Genomic DNA, 15,613 nt, shown 5'->3' with positions numbered 1-15,613 from the left:
AATGGGAAAAAGCTAATGGATTCTGAAGGACGGCAGTAATGTATATAAGCCTCCTCTCAGTACTGGTGGGGAGGGGAACGTGGAATCATGAGAAAGTACCGGAAGAATACCTTACTTTCTGCTTCAAAGCCTGGTTTTGCAGAGGCCTCTTTCTGGGAGCGGCTGGTGGGGTCCCAGCTGCTGGGTGGTAGTGATGATTCCACTTCTTCCCAGGAGGAAGAGGAGGTGTGCAGGGGGCTACCCACTGCAGGAGGTCCTGGAGAGGACCGCCACACCAGCAGGCCGTCCCTGGCCCCCAGGAAGGGCCCTGCCCATCTGATTTTGGTCACCTAACATTTCAGACACTTGCTGCCAAGGGACTTTTCAGCCTAGAGGCTGTAACCTGGGGCTGATTCTGGAATCTGGGGTTTTAGCCATTTACACAGGAGCCGGAGGCTTTTAATCCGCTGTAGTTGGCTAAGCTTCCCTGGACACTGCCTGCCATTGTCCTGGTCAGAACTCTTCAGGAGCTCCACATTTCTTCCTAATACCTCCCTACCTTTCCAAATTTGTTACTATGAACCATAACCCATTCTATTCTGTCCATCGTTCCTCAGACATACACTATGCACCCATCTCCATTACGCTTCTGTGCCATTCTTTCAATCTAGTACACTCTTCTCTCTCCACCTGGAAGAATTCTTTGCTTCAAAATCAAGATTTCTCTATAATAAACCTCCTCTTGATCACTCTCAATGGAATCAGCCTCTTCCTTCTCTGAACTCGGATAACACTCTATCCACACGTACATGAGGCTCTCCATTCTACCCTTGGAGTGTCAAGAAGGTTTAATATAGAAATTTGACTTCCTAACTTAGCCTGTCTCATAGTATGCTCTGTAGAACTCTAGGCTTATAGAATATTACTAATTGTTAAAAAAAAAAAAAAGCTCTTCTTGGTTAAATAATATGAGAAATGCTTGGCTAGGTTTCTTTCTGAAGCATTTCTTAAACTTTTCCTGTACTAACACTCACTGCGAAACTTCCAAAGGAGGATATAATTTGTGGCATTTCCCAAGCTTACTTGGCCATCAAAGATGAAGCTTAAAGGAGATTAGGCTTCTTGTGGTTAATGACGGGTAAACCTACGTGGGTATAATTAATGGCTTCCCCAAGTAGTTCTGTCGAAGTTCACAGTCAATGAAAGAGGAAAATAAATTATTTATGTAAATGTATTTTAAAGCACCCTGTAAAGAAGCCATAGTGAATGAGAATAACCTTTTATTGCAAAGGGAATACTCCCTGGCAAATCAGTTTTTACAGGTCTATATTTTGAGCACAGAAGTTTCTTAAAGAGAGGAGTATCTCTGTTGACCTTTTAAACTTTGCATCTCATATAGTGTAGGTAACATGAAAGTTGCACAAGAAATACTGATGGAACCAACGAATAACCTTTTAGAGCCCATCACCAAGGAAAAGCCTTCTTATCTTCTAGAAGGATGACCAGCATTTCTGATCAACCAATAAATGAGATCTTTCCCTCTCTGAACAAAAGGAAGTCACTTTACTCTTGTTTGTCTCCCTAGATGGCACTGGACCACATGGGTACATCAACTCCATGTGCTGTGGTGGGGACGCCACCTATGGAGAAGACTGAGGAGCCGTGCCCTGAGCACCAGGCTGGAGATGCTGCTGTCACGGCCCCAGGAGCCGCCCCTACCTGGTAGCAGGTGCCGAGTTCCCTCCCGTTGGCCGAGAAGGACAACATGCCCATTGCCAGATCCACAAGGCAGCCGATCTCTAGGTCCACGTTGCTGCGACTTGCTCTTTGGGACGTGGCCACGATGTCCCCACCCCAGACCATGTAGCAGTTGCTGCGCTTCACACTAGGAGCCAGAGAGAGGAAAAGGCACAGAATCTGGACTGGGGCAGTTTGGAATCAAGACTCAGGATTGAAATGCCCCCCAAAGCTTCCAATGAAGCTTTCCAATCAGCTGCGAATAATTTTTTTTCTTAAATGAATTCACTCAGTTTAGGAATGTAGCACCTCTATCTGCTTCAAACAGCAGAGTGTTCAGGCAACTTGCTTCCTGGCTCATCGTCAATTCATGTTTCTGAAACAGATAATGGGAACGGTAGTATTCCCACCTTAGAAGTGGGAGATAAAGGTGCAGAGAGGATGACTACCACAGGTGGACTTAGAGAGGAATTTGGTATAAGAGGCAGGAACGAAAACTCTGTGTCCTGAGTTCCATTTCAGTGCCAGGGCAAAAGGCCGTTTGACACTTGAGAACTCAGGCCCACGTTCCCTAGGATGGCAGGCCTGGGCCCCAGGAAGATTTGCAAAGTAGATAAAGTTAGTCTCTGATGGCCTCCCACCTCCTGATCTGTACTACCCCCCACTCCCAACTCCCTGGAGCCCTGCCCCCTGCACTCTTCACCACCTACCAACCTGGGTCCCTTTCTCAGCTAGCTGGCTACCACCCCCCAGAAAGAAAACTCCACCATAGGCATTTAGCTTTAAAAGCCAACTATAATAACCACAAAGCCTTTAAACTCCAAAGCCTGGGTTTTTAATGGTAAGATTTCAAACCCTCGGTGGGCTTTGGAGAAGTGGTGTGTGGATCCCCAGAGCCCCTCACGATGGCTGCGGGCAAGAGGCAGCTGGTATGTCTCCTCCTAAGCCCAGTCCTGGTGTGGCTCATCTGAGGGACCCGGTTGCTTAAAGTAACACCAAGCGATTTGTCTCAGGCTAAAGGAGAGAGTGACTCTATACGGGATGCTAGAGCAGCCCCTTTAAACTTCCTAAGGTCAATCTGATCTGGCCTTGGAAAGCCAAAAGTTTGATTAGAATTCTCCCAGGTTTTCTCCGGTTCTAGAAGTCCATCACTTTCCCAGACAACTAGAAATCCCGTGTGTAAGCATTCCTTCACCTCCTCCCCTCGACTCTCCTCCGCGCGGCACCAGTCAGGCTGGTTTCTCAGAGTGAATGCCCTCAGGCAGCGCCAGTGCAAACTGCTCCTTCCAAAGAGTTATAGCCATTGCTAGATTTCCATTAAGGTTAAACTGTGGCGATGTCATTACTTCTTTTCAGTGATTCAAGTACGAAGTACACTAATGACTACAGAATTCATTTAATAAGGTACAGAAGCCGCAAGAGTGTGAAGTGCCACACTTTGGTCATATTTCAAAGGGTCTAAGTTTGAAATGCCTGAACACATCCGAAAATCGATCCTGTGTTTACTTCTTATTACACAAGACAAAGAACCAAGAGTTACTGAGCACCTACTATCTACTGGGTCTTACGCTAGGTGCCGATGTGTCAGTTAATTTTCACCATGAATGTGGTCACCGAGGCTCAGATAAATAAAAATAATCAGTCTGGCATGGCAGAGCGAGCAAACTGGAGCAACAGACCCAACTGGGGTGAGACTGTGTGCTTTTTGTTCTTTTGGCTGAAGAGCAAAGTCTGGAGTGGTCAACTGCTTTCACATACTTTCCTTTTAACCAAACCACATGTTGCATCTGGTTATAGCATCTACTCTGGGCCTCATAACACGATGGACATTCAGTGATGGTAATAAGACGGCTGTTTATTGAGTACTTGAGTTGAGGCACTGCTGTAGGCTCTTATCTATGTATCATCTCACTTAATCCTCATAACACTCTGTGAGATTAGAACTATTATTCTCATTTTGTAAATAAGGAAATTTAGATCCAGGGAGGTTAAGTAACAGGTCCAAAGTCACACCTCTAGTACGTACTGGAACCCAGTTTAAAGCGCAGGCAGTTTGCTTCCAAAGTCTGTACTCTTAACCACCCACCAACAATGGTCCCCCCAGAAAACAGCAATTGCGCCTGACCTCTGGCCACTGGCCTTTGATGAGCAAGTAGTATCTGAAGAGTACTGACTGCAAAACATTCCTGACTTTGTAGGGATAGAGTTGTCATGAGAAACAACTTATTACATTTCTATACAAGCCTGCCATCTGGGCAAGGACTCTAGTAAATCTCACTTAGGTGGAAATAAGGCATGGTCTGCTGGTTCATTTCTGGGGCATCACTGGCTAAAGATCCTTCCTTGGTGGTAGTACCAACGGACCTGTGGGAGGGTATGGGTGTGCCTAAAACATATTTTCCTTGAAGATCCCTAATTTCTATTCAGTGGTTATTATTTATAAATTTGCCATGTCTCTTTTATGTTCTTTATGCTTTCAGCCACTACAGACTTTTGGGATGAGAAGTTCTGAGTTGATCAGTTGCTGTGTGATGTGGTACATCTTCTTATTTTCTGCAACTGGCTTCCCTCAAGCACCCAGGGATTTTTCTCTGTCTTGTTCTGATGTTGTAGAAATTGGGGCTTGTCTAGAAATCACGGAGTCTGAGAGGAAGCCCAGGCTTCCCGACTGTCCATCTGTATCTCCCATCCCTGGGTCATGTTTTATACACGTGATGAAATTGCCCTTTATTTTGGCTAATAACACTTCTCCCACCATAGTCCTCCCCCCCCGACCCACCCCATTTACTTAAGGATTTTAAGCCTGTGCTTCGTTTTCCCTTTGTAATAGAGGCTGATGTTTCCTTCTTTGGGGTGTGAGGGGGAAGGGAAAAAGGGGGGGAGGCCCTGGGGGAGGGCCAACCTGTCCCTCAGGAGTCCTCTTACCTTTCGTGGACCCGGCCTCTTTCGTCCCCCAGAGTAACAGTCACGGTACAGTTTTTATTCAAGTCAAACTTTTCACTGTACAAATGATAGTCGGGAGTCACCCATCCGACCCAGACGCAGGAGGGGTCCTGTCCAGCAAAGATGCGAATTGCGTAGTAGCACTGCTGGGGAGAGACCACAGGGGGGCGTGAGTGACCCCCCGCCCCGCCCCTGTTGCGGGGAGCGGGCTCAAGAGGCAGAAATTATGAAGCAGCCCCCTTGATTCCCTTTTCTTAAAAAGCACACACTGTTCTGGGGGTGTACTGCACTACACTCTGGACTGGGGGAAGAGTTGATGAGAGAATCTGGCTTCCTTATTTTCTCCTTTTCTGTTGTGCTTTAGCCTAAAAACATCAGGCATCTAATATACCACCCTCTGCCCAGAAGATGCTGCTGCCGAGACCAGGGGCAGCCACTCAGAATGGTCAGCACAGAACCCTAACCCACTTCTGGGTACCAGGGCTGTTAGGGAGAGCCAGGCACATCTTTACCCTCAGAGAGAAGAGCGATGAAATTGCCCTGCGGGCCAGGGGTTAGAGAACTCAGGCTACACTTTGCAATTCTGCAGGAAGTCTAAGTTTTTTTAAGTCTTGAAAAAGATGCTACAAAAGAAAAAGCCCACAATGTGGCCAAATGTGCTTTGTGTGGTCATCAGACTCAATGACAGGCAGGGCTGAAAAATTACAGCCATTCTTGGTGGGCATTGTAACAACTTGTGAATTGTATCACTGTGTTATCATAACTACTAAAGCACTGAGGTAAGTGACTGCTTCATCATTTTCTTTATGAAACTGAGCACATTTATTCTTTTTTTCTATTTTGCTTCTATTTTTTTTTTTAAATTTTTACTGGAGTACAGTTGCTTTACAATATTGTGTTAGTTTCTACCGTACAGCAAAGTGAACCAGCCATACATATACATATATCCCCTCTTTTTTGGATTTCCTTCCCATTTAGGTCACCACAGAGCACTGAGTTCCCTGAGTAGAGTTCCCTGAGCTATACAGTAGGTTCTCATTAGTTATCTATTTTATACATAGTATCAGTAGTGCAAATGAAGTCCTTTTATGTGCAGTCTGTCCTACTTTTTGATTGGAAAAGGGTCAGCCAGACACACCTGTGCTGGCATCTTGGCACTGGCAGCTATGAATCATGTGACCTTGGACAAGTCACTTGTCCTCTCTGTGCCTCAGAGCGCATGATATTGTTCATCTCCTGGGGTTGCAGTGGAACTTAAGAGGGAAGGTGATACAACGTGCTCCGTGTAGTGCCCTGCACATAGTAAGTGTGTGACATGCCGCTGCAAGAATCATACTCTTGATAGTTAACCTACGAACGTGGGGTTGCAGGATAACGTTATAGAAGGGGTGACACGCATTTCTTCCAAAGCAATTTGTGTGTGTGTGTGTTTTTTGGTCAGGTGCTAAAGAAGGATGAGAGAAAGAAAGAAATTCAGAAGCACTGCTTTCTGACCACTGTCTGGCCTGAAGAAAAAGAACCAAAGGCAGCCTCCATCTTCTGGGCTAGCTCCCTGCTCCTTTTTCTCATTTGACTGCTTTCAACATTATTCCTGGCACTGCTCAGAGAGACGGGAGAATTGATTCATAGCAGTTTACATAAAAGAGCAAACAAAAGGATTACATTAAGAGTCCCCCCCTTTCTCCCCCAACTGATGTTCATTTCAATCAGAAAGGCAGTGCTGAGTCCCTGGTGGCAAATAGGCACCAATCACACAATGATGCCCAATTAGATGCTCCAGGTAGAGTTCTGTTTTGCACTGAATAACTGTTTTTCTTTCCCCCACTTGAGAAATGCCATAGATATGTTCTGGAAGCATCAAGAAGGATATTAAAAGACAGAGTAATTGGCAATTAAAGAGGATCTCTAGACAGACCTTTGCTGTAGGGGGCATATTACCAGGCACAGCAAAGAATCAAATAATTAAAACCATAATTGAGCACATTTACTTACTGTTGTTGTATGAGAGAGTATTTCTTGCATCTGTTTCCTGGGGGGAAGAAATCCATGTTTTAGTTCTTCAGGTCTATAGAGAAGCCCACAAGTCTGACAGGCAACTGATCTACCTTTAATGACGAAGGCAGGTTTAAGAAGCTGGCTCTTTCCTATACATGAGTGAGCCTGACTGGTCCTGGGACTTGTTCATTTGCAACCTGATACCACCAGGCAGGGCTGTGACTCCCAACTCTTGTCTCTCAGCCCAGGTGTAAGTTAGAGCTAGGGGGAGGTTGGGAGACGCTAATAATGTAGGCAGGGATACCTTGGAATACATTATCCTGTTCTCTTAAGCAGCTTTGCTTGTTTAAAGCTTGGTAGATAGTAAAACTCTAGAGGAAACCCGGACCAGATATACATCAAGAATAAAAAATAGACATTAAAGGGAAGAAAGATAGCAAGGAATATATTCCTTATCAGGAAGGAGGAAGTCACATTACTCATGAGTCACACAGCTACTGGGTTGGACACTGGCCATAGTTATGCAAAGAAGGCGGTATTTGCCTACAGAAGCTTCTAATTTCACACAAAGGCAACAACAATTGAACCCTCTCATGCACTTACATTCTTTTTACTCCAAAAGCATACGAATTATAGGTTGCAAGGAGGCTAGGGACTCAGACAACTTGGGAAGAGCAGAAACTTGTTCACTGGATGTGACCCAGTTAAGCTTGATTGGTCCCCTGATTATACACTGCACACACACACATGTGCACGGGCATGCACTCGTGTGCACACCCATCCTCATTTCTTCCTGACTGAAAGCAGAGGGAACCCTCCTCACAGGGCTCTATAGTTGTGCCGAGGTAGAGTGAGCAGGAGACAGACAGAAAGCCGACTTTGCAACAGACACGCTGAGCACCTCTGAGAGCTGGAGGCTCCTCCCTCACCTTTTCTGGAAAGCGTCACTGTCCAGACACGGGCTGTGACTGAAGGAGGAGTGGCACTCGACCGGCACGCTCAGGCGGCAGTAGATCATGCTGGCACCGCTGTTCTGTGTGCCGAACGTCTTGTGGATCACCTTGAGGCACGGAGGGCTGTCCACGGTGCCATCGATCCTCACGACCTGGAAATGCCGTGGTCCTCACCTGACACAGCCTGACTCTGACCCACCCCTCCTCCCCTCACTGACTACTTACGTCAAGGCTTCATGTGAACTACAAAGGTTGTTATGAGTGATAATGAACCATTACACTCATCCTTACGTGGACCGTGCCCTATAAAATATCACAGATCTGCCTCTGGCTGGGGAAATGAGGGATCTAAATTAGGGATCTGAAAATGCTCACTGGGTTTTCTGCAAGGTCAAGGATGCCAGGCAGGGGGGTAATGCAGTGTTGTATTCGCTGATGCTGACCTTTTAGGAAGGTGACAAGTGGCTGAAGGAGAAAATCTTTCCAGAGGTTTCCCCTGTCAGTGGGCATGAGAACATCTAAGGGAGAAGGCAGCAGAAAGCCCAAAGCTCAAGAAGAGACATCAGAGTTTCCTTGGGGGGCACTGTCTTCCACCCAGTGCCTTTCCCACCTTTACCACAGTTACAGCCTGAGCGCAGAAGCTCCTGGAGACTCCTCTACATACTGAGGAAATTCCCAGCTCCAGGGCACAAGCACTGCAGGGGGTGCACTGGAGGAAAGATCAAAACTGGATTTTTGAAGTGTGTATGTGTGGCCGGGGGGGTGAGGGGAGGTGGGAGGGAGGAGCAGAGAAAGTAAACAGACTTACAATAATAATTTTGTTACAATCTGAGCATTTCTCCCTGCGTTCTAGAGAACAGTTCCTATCCTGCGGTCCATGAGTACACTTGCATATTTTTGTGTGGTTTGTATATTTTTCTAAGTGGAGGTTCTCTAGATTCTATCAGTTGGCCAAAGGGGTTCACGACCTCCAAAAAGTTTATGAGCCAGCTTTCTAAAGTAATGGCCAGGTAGGAATCAGAGAAATTAAAGTCTCTACTATTTAAGAGTGTGGGGAAAAGCGGAGGGTGAAGAGTGGATACTTGCTGAATTCAAAGTGGGCAGTGAGTGAAGGGGACTTAACAGTCTGGGGGAATCAAGCCATTGAATCTAACGCTTCAGTGGAGCTGACTTGTCTGACATCCCATCGGCCCCCATCCCACCCCTATGCCATGAAAAAACCATGGTGGGGCTGGGTGATACAGAGGCAAGCAGATGTGGAACCAGAATCCGAATCAGGCTGCTTACAGTCTTCGGCTTCTCTGCCTCTCTGCTCCCCCGACAAGGTGGGAGTATCGTAATCAACTACTACACCTCCACTTAAAAACCTGGAGAGGGTTCTGCAGGAATTAAACAAAGCCTAAAAGACATCGAGTTATGAGCAGAGGAGAACCAGGTTTGGAACACATCATCCTGAGCGCAGGTACTGAACTTTTCTAGGAAAACAACATTTAAGGTCTCTGGATACTGTATTGCTATAATACCGGTATAGGCACGTCTGGAGAAAACATTGTGGCCCAGAGGTTTGGGGATGGATCTGCAAGGTGCTTACCACTTGTAAGATGCCACTCAGCTGCCCCAACTAAGGCACCTGCAACGACGGCTCTGAGGGCCAGCGAGGAGGTGACCGGGGTAGGCGCAGCCAGGGCGTGGACTTAGGCAAGCACCACCTGGTGACAGGAGCACCAGCGGGAGTTCAGGGCCTTGGTCCCCCCCGGCCTGCCAGGGTCCCCGCAACGTGCAGCGTTACCTCTATCTGTGGATGATCCTTGGGCACGTTGACAAATGTTGGGAGGCGCTTGCTGAACCACACGGCCACGTCGCGGTTCATGTTGACAGCAAAAGGCTCAAAGCCCTCTTGGAGGCCGCACATGGTATAAAACTTGAAGGTGCTGGCGTCCATCCCGAGATTCATGCGGCCGATCTGAGACAGGCCCAGAGAGCATATGGGCACAAAGCCTGCAGAATGGTGAGAGAGCCCGGTCAGCCCTCAGGACTGTCCTGGGAAGCTGGGAGGAAGCGGAACCTTTGCTTCCTTCACAGCTTTGAGTCTCAGCAGGAAAGACAGAAAGATGGGACAGCGTCCTTTTCTTTCTTCCTGGCACATAAACTCAACAACAGGAGGTCACATGGAGTTTACGGCTGCCCTTGGTATATGGGAAAGAAAAGTGAGTCTGGTTCAAAATGATTTGTTGAAAAAAAAACAATCATCTAGGTAAGATTCTTCTTAAGACATAAATAAATATCAGCTGGAAAAGTAAAACCAATAAGAGAAAAAGTGAAATTCTTTATCTATGCCTTAACTAAAATTGATTTTAGGCCCTGGGTAATTTTATTTCATTTTATTTATCTCTGGAGATGTTTTTGTTTTTTTTTTGAGGTACAGTTGATTTACAATATATTAGTTTCAGGTGTACAACATAGTGATTCAATATTTTAATAGATTGTACTCCATTTAAAGTTATTACAAAACAATGGCTATATTTCCCTGTGCTGTACAATAATATATCCTCGTTGCTTATCTCTTTGATACACAGTAGTTTGTGTCTCTTAATCCCATACCCCTAACTTGCCCCTTCCCACTTCCTTCTCCCTATTGGTTATCACTAGTTTGTTCTCAATATCTATGAGTCTTTTTCTGTATGTTATATACCTTCAATTAGTTTTATTTTTTAGATTTCACATATAAGTGATAACATGGAGTATTTGTCTTTCTCTGTCTGACTTATTCCCGTAAGCATAATACTCTCTGGATCCACCCATGGTGTTGCAAATGGCAGATTTTTATTCTTTTTTATGGCTAAATAATATTCCATTGTATGTACGTGTGTGTGTGTGTGTGTATAGACACATACCACATCATCTTTATCCATCCATCTGTTGATGGGCACTTAGCTTGCTTCCATATCTTAGGCCCTGCGTAATTTTAAATACTGCCCCCACACAAAACAATGCCTAAAGAATGACTTGGTGTAAACTGCCCAACTTTTCTAGGTCTGAGCATCTTCTCCAGTGAAATGAGAGGTCTAACGGTTCATGTCATTTTGAGAGTACGCGCCTAAGAAGTTTTGGATGCTAACACAATGACTCCGCTTGTTTACAAAATACAGTTTACAAACCCCACCCTCACAGCCTTCTGCTGTAGTCCCCTCCTAAGCAGGAGAGCGAGATTTTCAAGCAGGAGACACAGAAAACTCTGTTCACTCTTACAGTGACTGCCTCTCCAAGCTCTCTTCTGTATCCTCATCATATTATAACACTGCCATGCAGAACAGACCCAAGGCAGAAGTTCAGATTATTTGGTGTTCTTGTTTGTAGGCTATTTATGAATCATAATTGTGGACCAACAAATCAGCAGAACTGGGAAAGCACTCATTATCCCAGATCTGGGAAGATGGGCGGCAGGCAGCCGGAGGGCAGCTGAGGCTGCCAGGAGAGCTCAGAAAAGGAGGAAGGGCTCGGAGGCTGGTGGCTGAAGCAGGGCTTGGAGTCCCTACGAGGAAAACCGTGTCACTCCTAGGATGGCGGTGCTTATCTAAGGGGACATTTAAAGGTCTATTTTGGGAGAATTTATGTTCAACAGTAAGTCGCTCATAGAGACCAAGGCCAAAATGCACTCCTCCTAAAACCAGTGCTTATATACTATTATCTAAGCCACAAAGTTTCTATGTAAATAAGTCTCGTAAGTGAAAGATAAATCCCTCCCAAGCTGAGCTGGTTGCTTTCACAAACTATGAACTCATTTAGGACACTATTTAATACTATTTCTGAGTAAGAGAGCTCCAGTGAAATCCTAGCAATGACGGTGACGTCTGTACAAAGAGCCTCCTCCCAGGACCACCGGGGGCTGGTGGTCCCACCACTCGGTAAGGCAGACGGTCTGGTCCATCAGACAAGCACAGATTCATGCACCGTCCTGAGCATTGCTTTGTTTCTGGCATGGCATTCGAGACTGGGATAGATGAAACTATCCCCTTCTAGAGACAGAGATTTTTATAAATGAGGAATCTTTGGAGATCTGATTCCAGTATGGAATAAGAACTGATTGTTGGCAAAACTTTTGGGTCCCTACTGGGCCAGCGGGCTCTGTTCTATGCTATGAGAAGACGTGAGGGAAGGAAAAGAAACCATCCTGATCACCAGGAGCTTACAGAAGTGGGGACGACAAATGGAACGCACAAGAGTGAATGTTGTGTGGTAAGACATCCCCACCTGCAAGACAGTACTTTGGTTTTCAACCTGGAAAAGTACCACTATAGTAGTTTTATCTTGGAGACATGATTTTGAAGCGTTCCATCCGTGATGTGAGCAGAGCTAGGACATCTTAAGAAAGTCTCTCTTGGATGTGGAGAAAAGGCAACCCTCCTACACTGCTGGTGGGAATGTAAGTTGGTGCAGCCACTATGGAGAACAGTATGGAGGCTCCTCAAAAAACTAAAAATAGAGCTCCATATGATCCAGCAATTCCATGCCTGGGCATATATCCAGACAAAACTATACTTCAAAAGGATACATGCACCCCAGTGTTCAAAGCAGCACTATTTACAATAGCCAACACATGGAAGCAACCTAAATGTCCATCGACAGATGAATGGATAAGGAAGATGTGGTACATATATACAATGGAATATTACTCAGCCATAAAAAAGAATGAAATAATGCCATTTGCAGCAAAACGGATGGACCTAGAGATTATCATAGGGAGTGAAGTCAGACAGAGAAAGACAAATAGCATATGATATTACTTATATGTGGAATCTAAAATATAACATAAATGAACTTATTTAGGAAACAGAAACAGACTCACAGACAGAGAGAACAGACTTGTTGTTGCCAAGGGGTAGGGGTGGGGGAGGGATATTTGGGTGTTTGGGATTAGCAGATGCAAACCATTATACATAGAATGGATAAACATCGAGGGAACTATATTTGATATCCTGTGATAAAGCATAATGGAAAAGAATATGAAAAAGAATATATATATCGCTTTGCTGTACAGCAGAAATTAACACAACATTGTAAATCAACTATACTTCAATAAAATCAATAAAAAAAAAGAAAGTCTCTCTTCCCCTTTCTTCTCCAATAACTTGAATGATGGGATAAGTAAGCAGCAGATTCAAAAACAATGGGGACTTCTGACTAACCCAGGTCATATCAATGACTTCCTAGTTATAGACCCCCTGACGATGCAAGATGCATGCAGAAAGGAAGAAAGGTCATATCTGCATGAGGCCTTTTTTCTAAGGAGCTTGGGCTCCTCATTGTTCCTAAGCCATCAGCAGAGGGGACAGTACTTTGCTGAAGATAAATTTGAAGGTTTGAGGAGCTAACAGACTTGACCAAGGTTTTAAGAAGGGCAAGTGACAAAATGGGAAAAGATCCCACACCGTCTGACTCACAGACCAGCTGACAGTCAGTGTGCAAGAGAGGGGGTGAAGGTAACAGGGGGTGAATGCCCCAGATTTAAACAGCAGTTATGTCCTAGGGCAGAGGGCTGTACGCATTACAGAGCAGAGCACTGTCGCTCTGAGGCAGAAGCCATCTCTATGGGGGAGAGCTGAACACTGCCTGAAAACAGACTCTGAAACAAAAGTCGGGGATGTCAAAGCAACAGGAGGGAGTGTCAGGGAGCTCCTCGGGACTAAGTGGGCACAGCGGGGACAGCTCTGTACAACAGCAGATGAGAAGCTAAATCCCAGGCTTGAGCCAGAAAAGAGAAACTCCAGAAAGGACCGAGAGCAAAGCTACATCCTCATAAGGCACCAGCACTTTCTTCTGGGGAAGAATACTTGAAAACTGGATACATTTAATCAGCTCCCTCCACCTGGTGGAGAGACTCTGCTCCATTTCTACAACTTCTTTACTTGAGGAGTTACAACTTCATGTAACTTGATAACTCTGCTTGATAGACAGATAAGGGGGAACAATGATGATAAACCCTACCAGCTAATATTTATCAAGTACTTTCTAGGTGTCAGGCCCTGGGCTCAGCGCTCTACAGATTTAGCTCATTATTGTGCCCATTTTACAGATGAGGAAACCGAGGCCTAGCAAGTTGATAACTTGCTCAAGTTCTGTCTCTTGGTAAGTATGTGGAGCCAGCATGTGAACGAGGCTGCCCGAGAGCAGTCCAGAGCAAGAAATGGGGACTGAGGTCCGGATGACTGCTTTCTAATTCTTATCTCCAGTGACTGGCTTTGTGATGAACTCTTCCTTCACTTTTCAGATGATTTTCCTAAGTGTCGTGTAGTTGATTAGTTTGCCTCTAGATCAGGCAGCTGGAGACCTACAACCGCAAAGCACTCCAGGCCCCTTGGAGGAGAAGGGCTGCTTTCTTCAAGTGGCCACACGGCTCCCTGGAGTTGATCTGGATAAACAGATCCACTTGGTAAGGCCACCTGGCATTACTGTGAACAATGTCGTGCACACACAAGGATTTGCACTTTGCACACAACTCAATTAATCCCTAGCTTCAAATGAGACTGGAGAAGTAAGAAAACGGAAAAATAAAGGGGAAAAGCAATACTCCGTCCCTACCTGCAGCCTAGTAGAAGTAATTATGCTGACATCATTGAAGAGGTTTGAGGAGAAAATTTGCAAACGGCCTTACTTGGAACCTAGATGTGCATAGAATTCCTGTTCTAGGAAAGGTATGTCAAGAACACACGCATTTAAATCCTCCAGAGGACCCCAGGTTCTGATAAACTTTGAATCACAAGGCCTCATACGGCTTTGCGACTAGGAGGAGAGTCAGCCAGGAGGTCATCTTTTTATAATTCAGGAGCTTGGAAAGAAACCAATTATCTACACAATCCCAACCATGGATCCATTTTTAGTCCATTTCAAGCTGAAGAAAGACATGAGAGCAAATCACTCCCAGTAATGGAAAGACTCAGATCTTGGGGAGAGGTGGTTAAATGACTGCCCAGACCATTCCTGGGCTGTTTCTGAGAGTCTCAATCCAGCAGCTCATGTTTTACCCATTAATTTTAATTTTCTAAGACTCACAAAGATGGTGTTCGGGGACAGCACTGAGATGGTCACAAGCCTTGTAGAAAACACAGGAAACAAGAGGCCACGTTCCCCTGCCATAGCACCCATCCGGGGAGAGAATGACAGGGGAAGCTTGGGTACCAGTGTGTCTGTGCGCAGATGGCGGCGACACTGCCCGCAAGGAAGTTTCATCTGCTGCCTCCGGAAGAGCTGCCAGCAGAGCTGGGGGATATGTTAAACCCTGACAGGCCAGGGGCAGGAAGAGCCTGGGAGGCTGCCCCTACAGGAGCTGAAGCTGTAGCGAGGCGGGAGGTGCCCCAGGGGAGTGCCTGGTACAGGCAGGACAGGAGACCAGCTCTGAAGCCTCTTCCAGACAGCATGTTCTGAGGTCTGGCACCATGTGCAGAACTTTCTCTTCCTTTCCTTTAAATGGGATAAAAGAGAACACTAATAGCAAAGGTTTCACCGTGGAAGCTTCTGAGCTTCCAGATGCCTTCTGGTGATAACACTGTGAGCTGTGATGGTCCAGGCCAGGGAACAATGATTAGGAAAATTCTAATGAGGCCCATAAGAGTAGATCATCTATGATACAGGAGAGGCTGAAGATGACAACTTATAAATAACCCAGAGGGAAAAAAGACCAGCCACGAATTGTAATGCCTGCCCCCATTGCTTCCCCCAAAGGACTAAAAACTTCACACAGTGCAACTCCCTCTGGGGTAAATGGCCTGCATCAAGGCTGGGGTGCTGGTGACCAGAACACAAACATACAGGGGATTTTGCTTGATATGGGGCTAGAATGCACAAAATGTTTTATTTTCAACAGATGCTTTTCTTAACAGCTCAAGGCAAGAATTGCTGCCTCTTTCCACTTTATGCAGAGAATAGAGAGATGCTATATGGTGATTCTAGGCCTCCGGGTTATTGTCATCAAAGAAAAGCATGCAGACTCCCTTTCAACTGCCCTTCCT

The 15,613-nt window shown here is 45.7% G+C and overlaps 1 protein-coding gene across 1 annotated transcript in view; it reads right to left on the bottom strand.

Annotated features, from left to right (window-relative positions):
- Positions 1-15,613, bottom strand: part of RYR3 (ryanodine receptor 3) — a 552,083-nt gene that overhangs the window by 190,275 nt on the left and 346,195 nt on the right. The window contains exons 28-32 of the mRNA XM_036843923.1: positions 9,397-9,605; positions 7,584-7,759; positions 6,652-6,688; positions 4,642-4,805; positions 1,699-1,864 (exon numbers count right to left, since the gene is read on the bottom strand). Of these exons, the coding sequence (XP_036699818.1) occupies positions 1,699-1,864; positions 4,642-4,805; positions 6,652-6,688; positions 7,584-7,759; positions 9,397-9,605 (752 nt within the window). The remainder of the gene's footprint in view (positions 1-1,698; positions 1,865-4,641; positions 4,806-6,651; positions 6,689-7,583; positions 7,760-9,396; positions 9,606-15,613) is intronic.

Source organism: Balaenoptera musculus, chromosome 2 (genome assembly GCF_009873245.2).
Source record: "Balaenoptera musculus isolate JJ_BM4_2016_0621 chromosome 2, mBalMus1.pri.v3, whole genome shotgun sequence".
NCBI lineage: Eukaryota > Metazoa > Chordata > Mammalia > Artiodactyla > Balaenopteridae > Balaenoptera > Balaenoptera musculus.
This window is presented reverse-complemented; position numbering and strand designations above follow the sequence as displayed.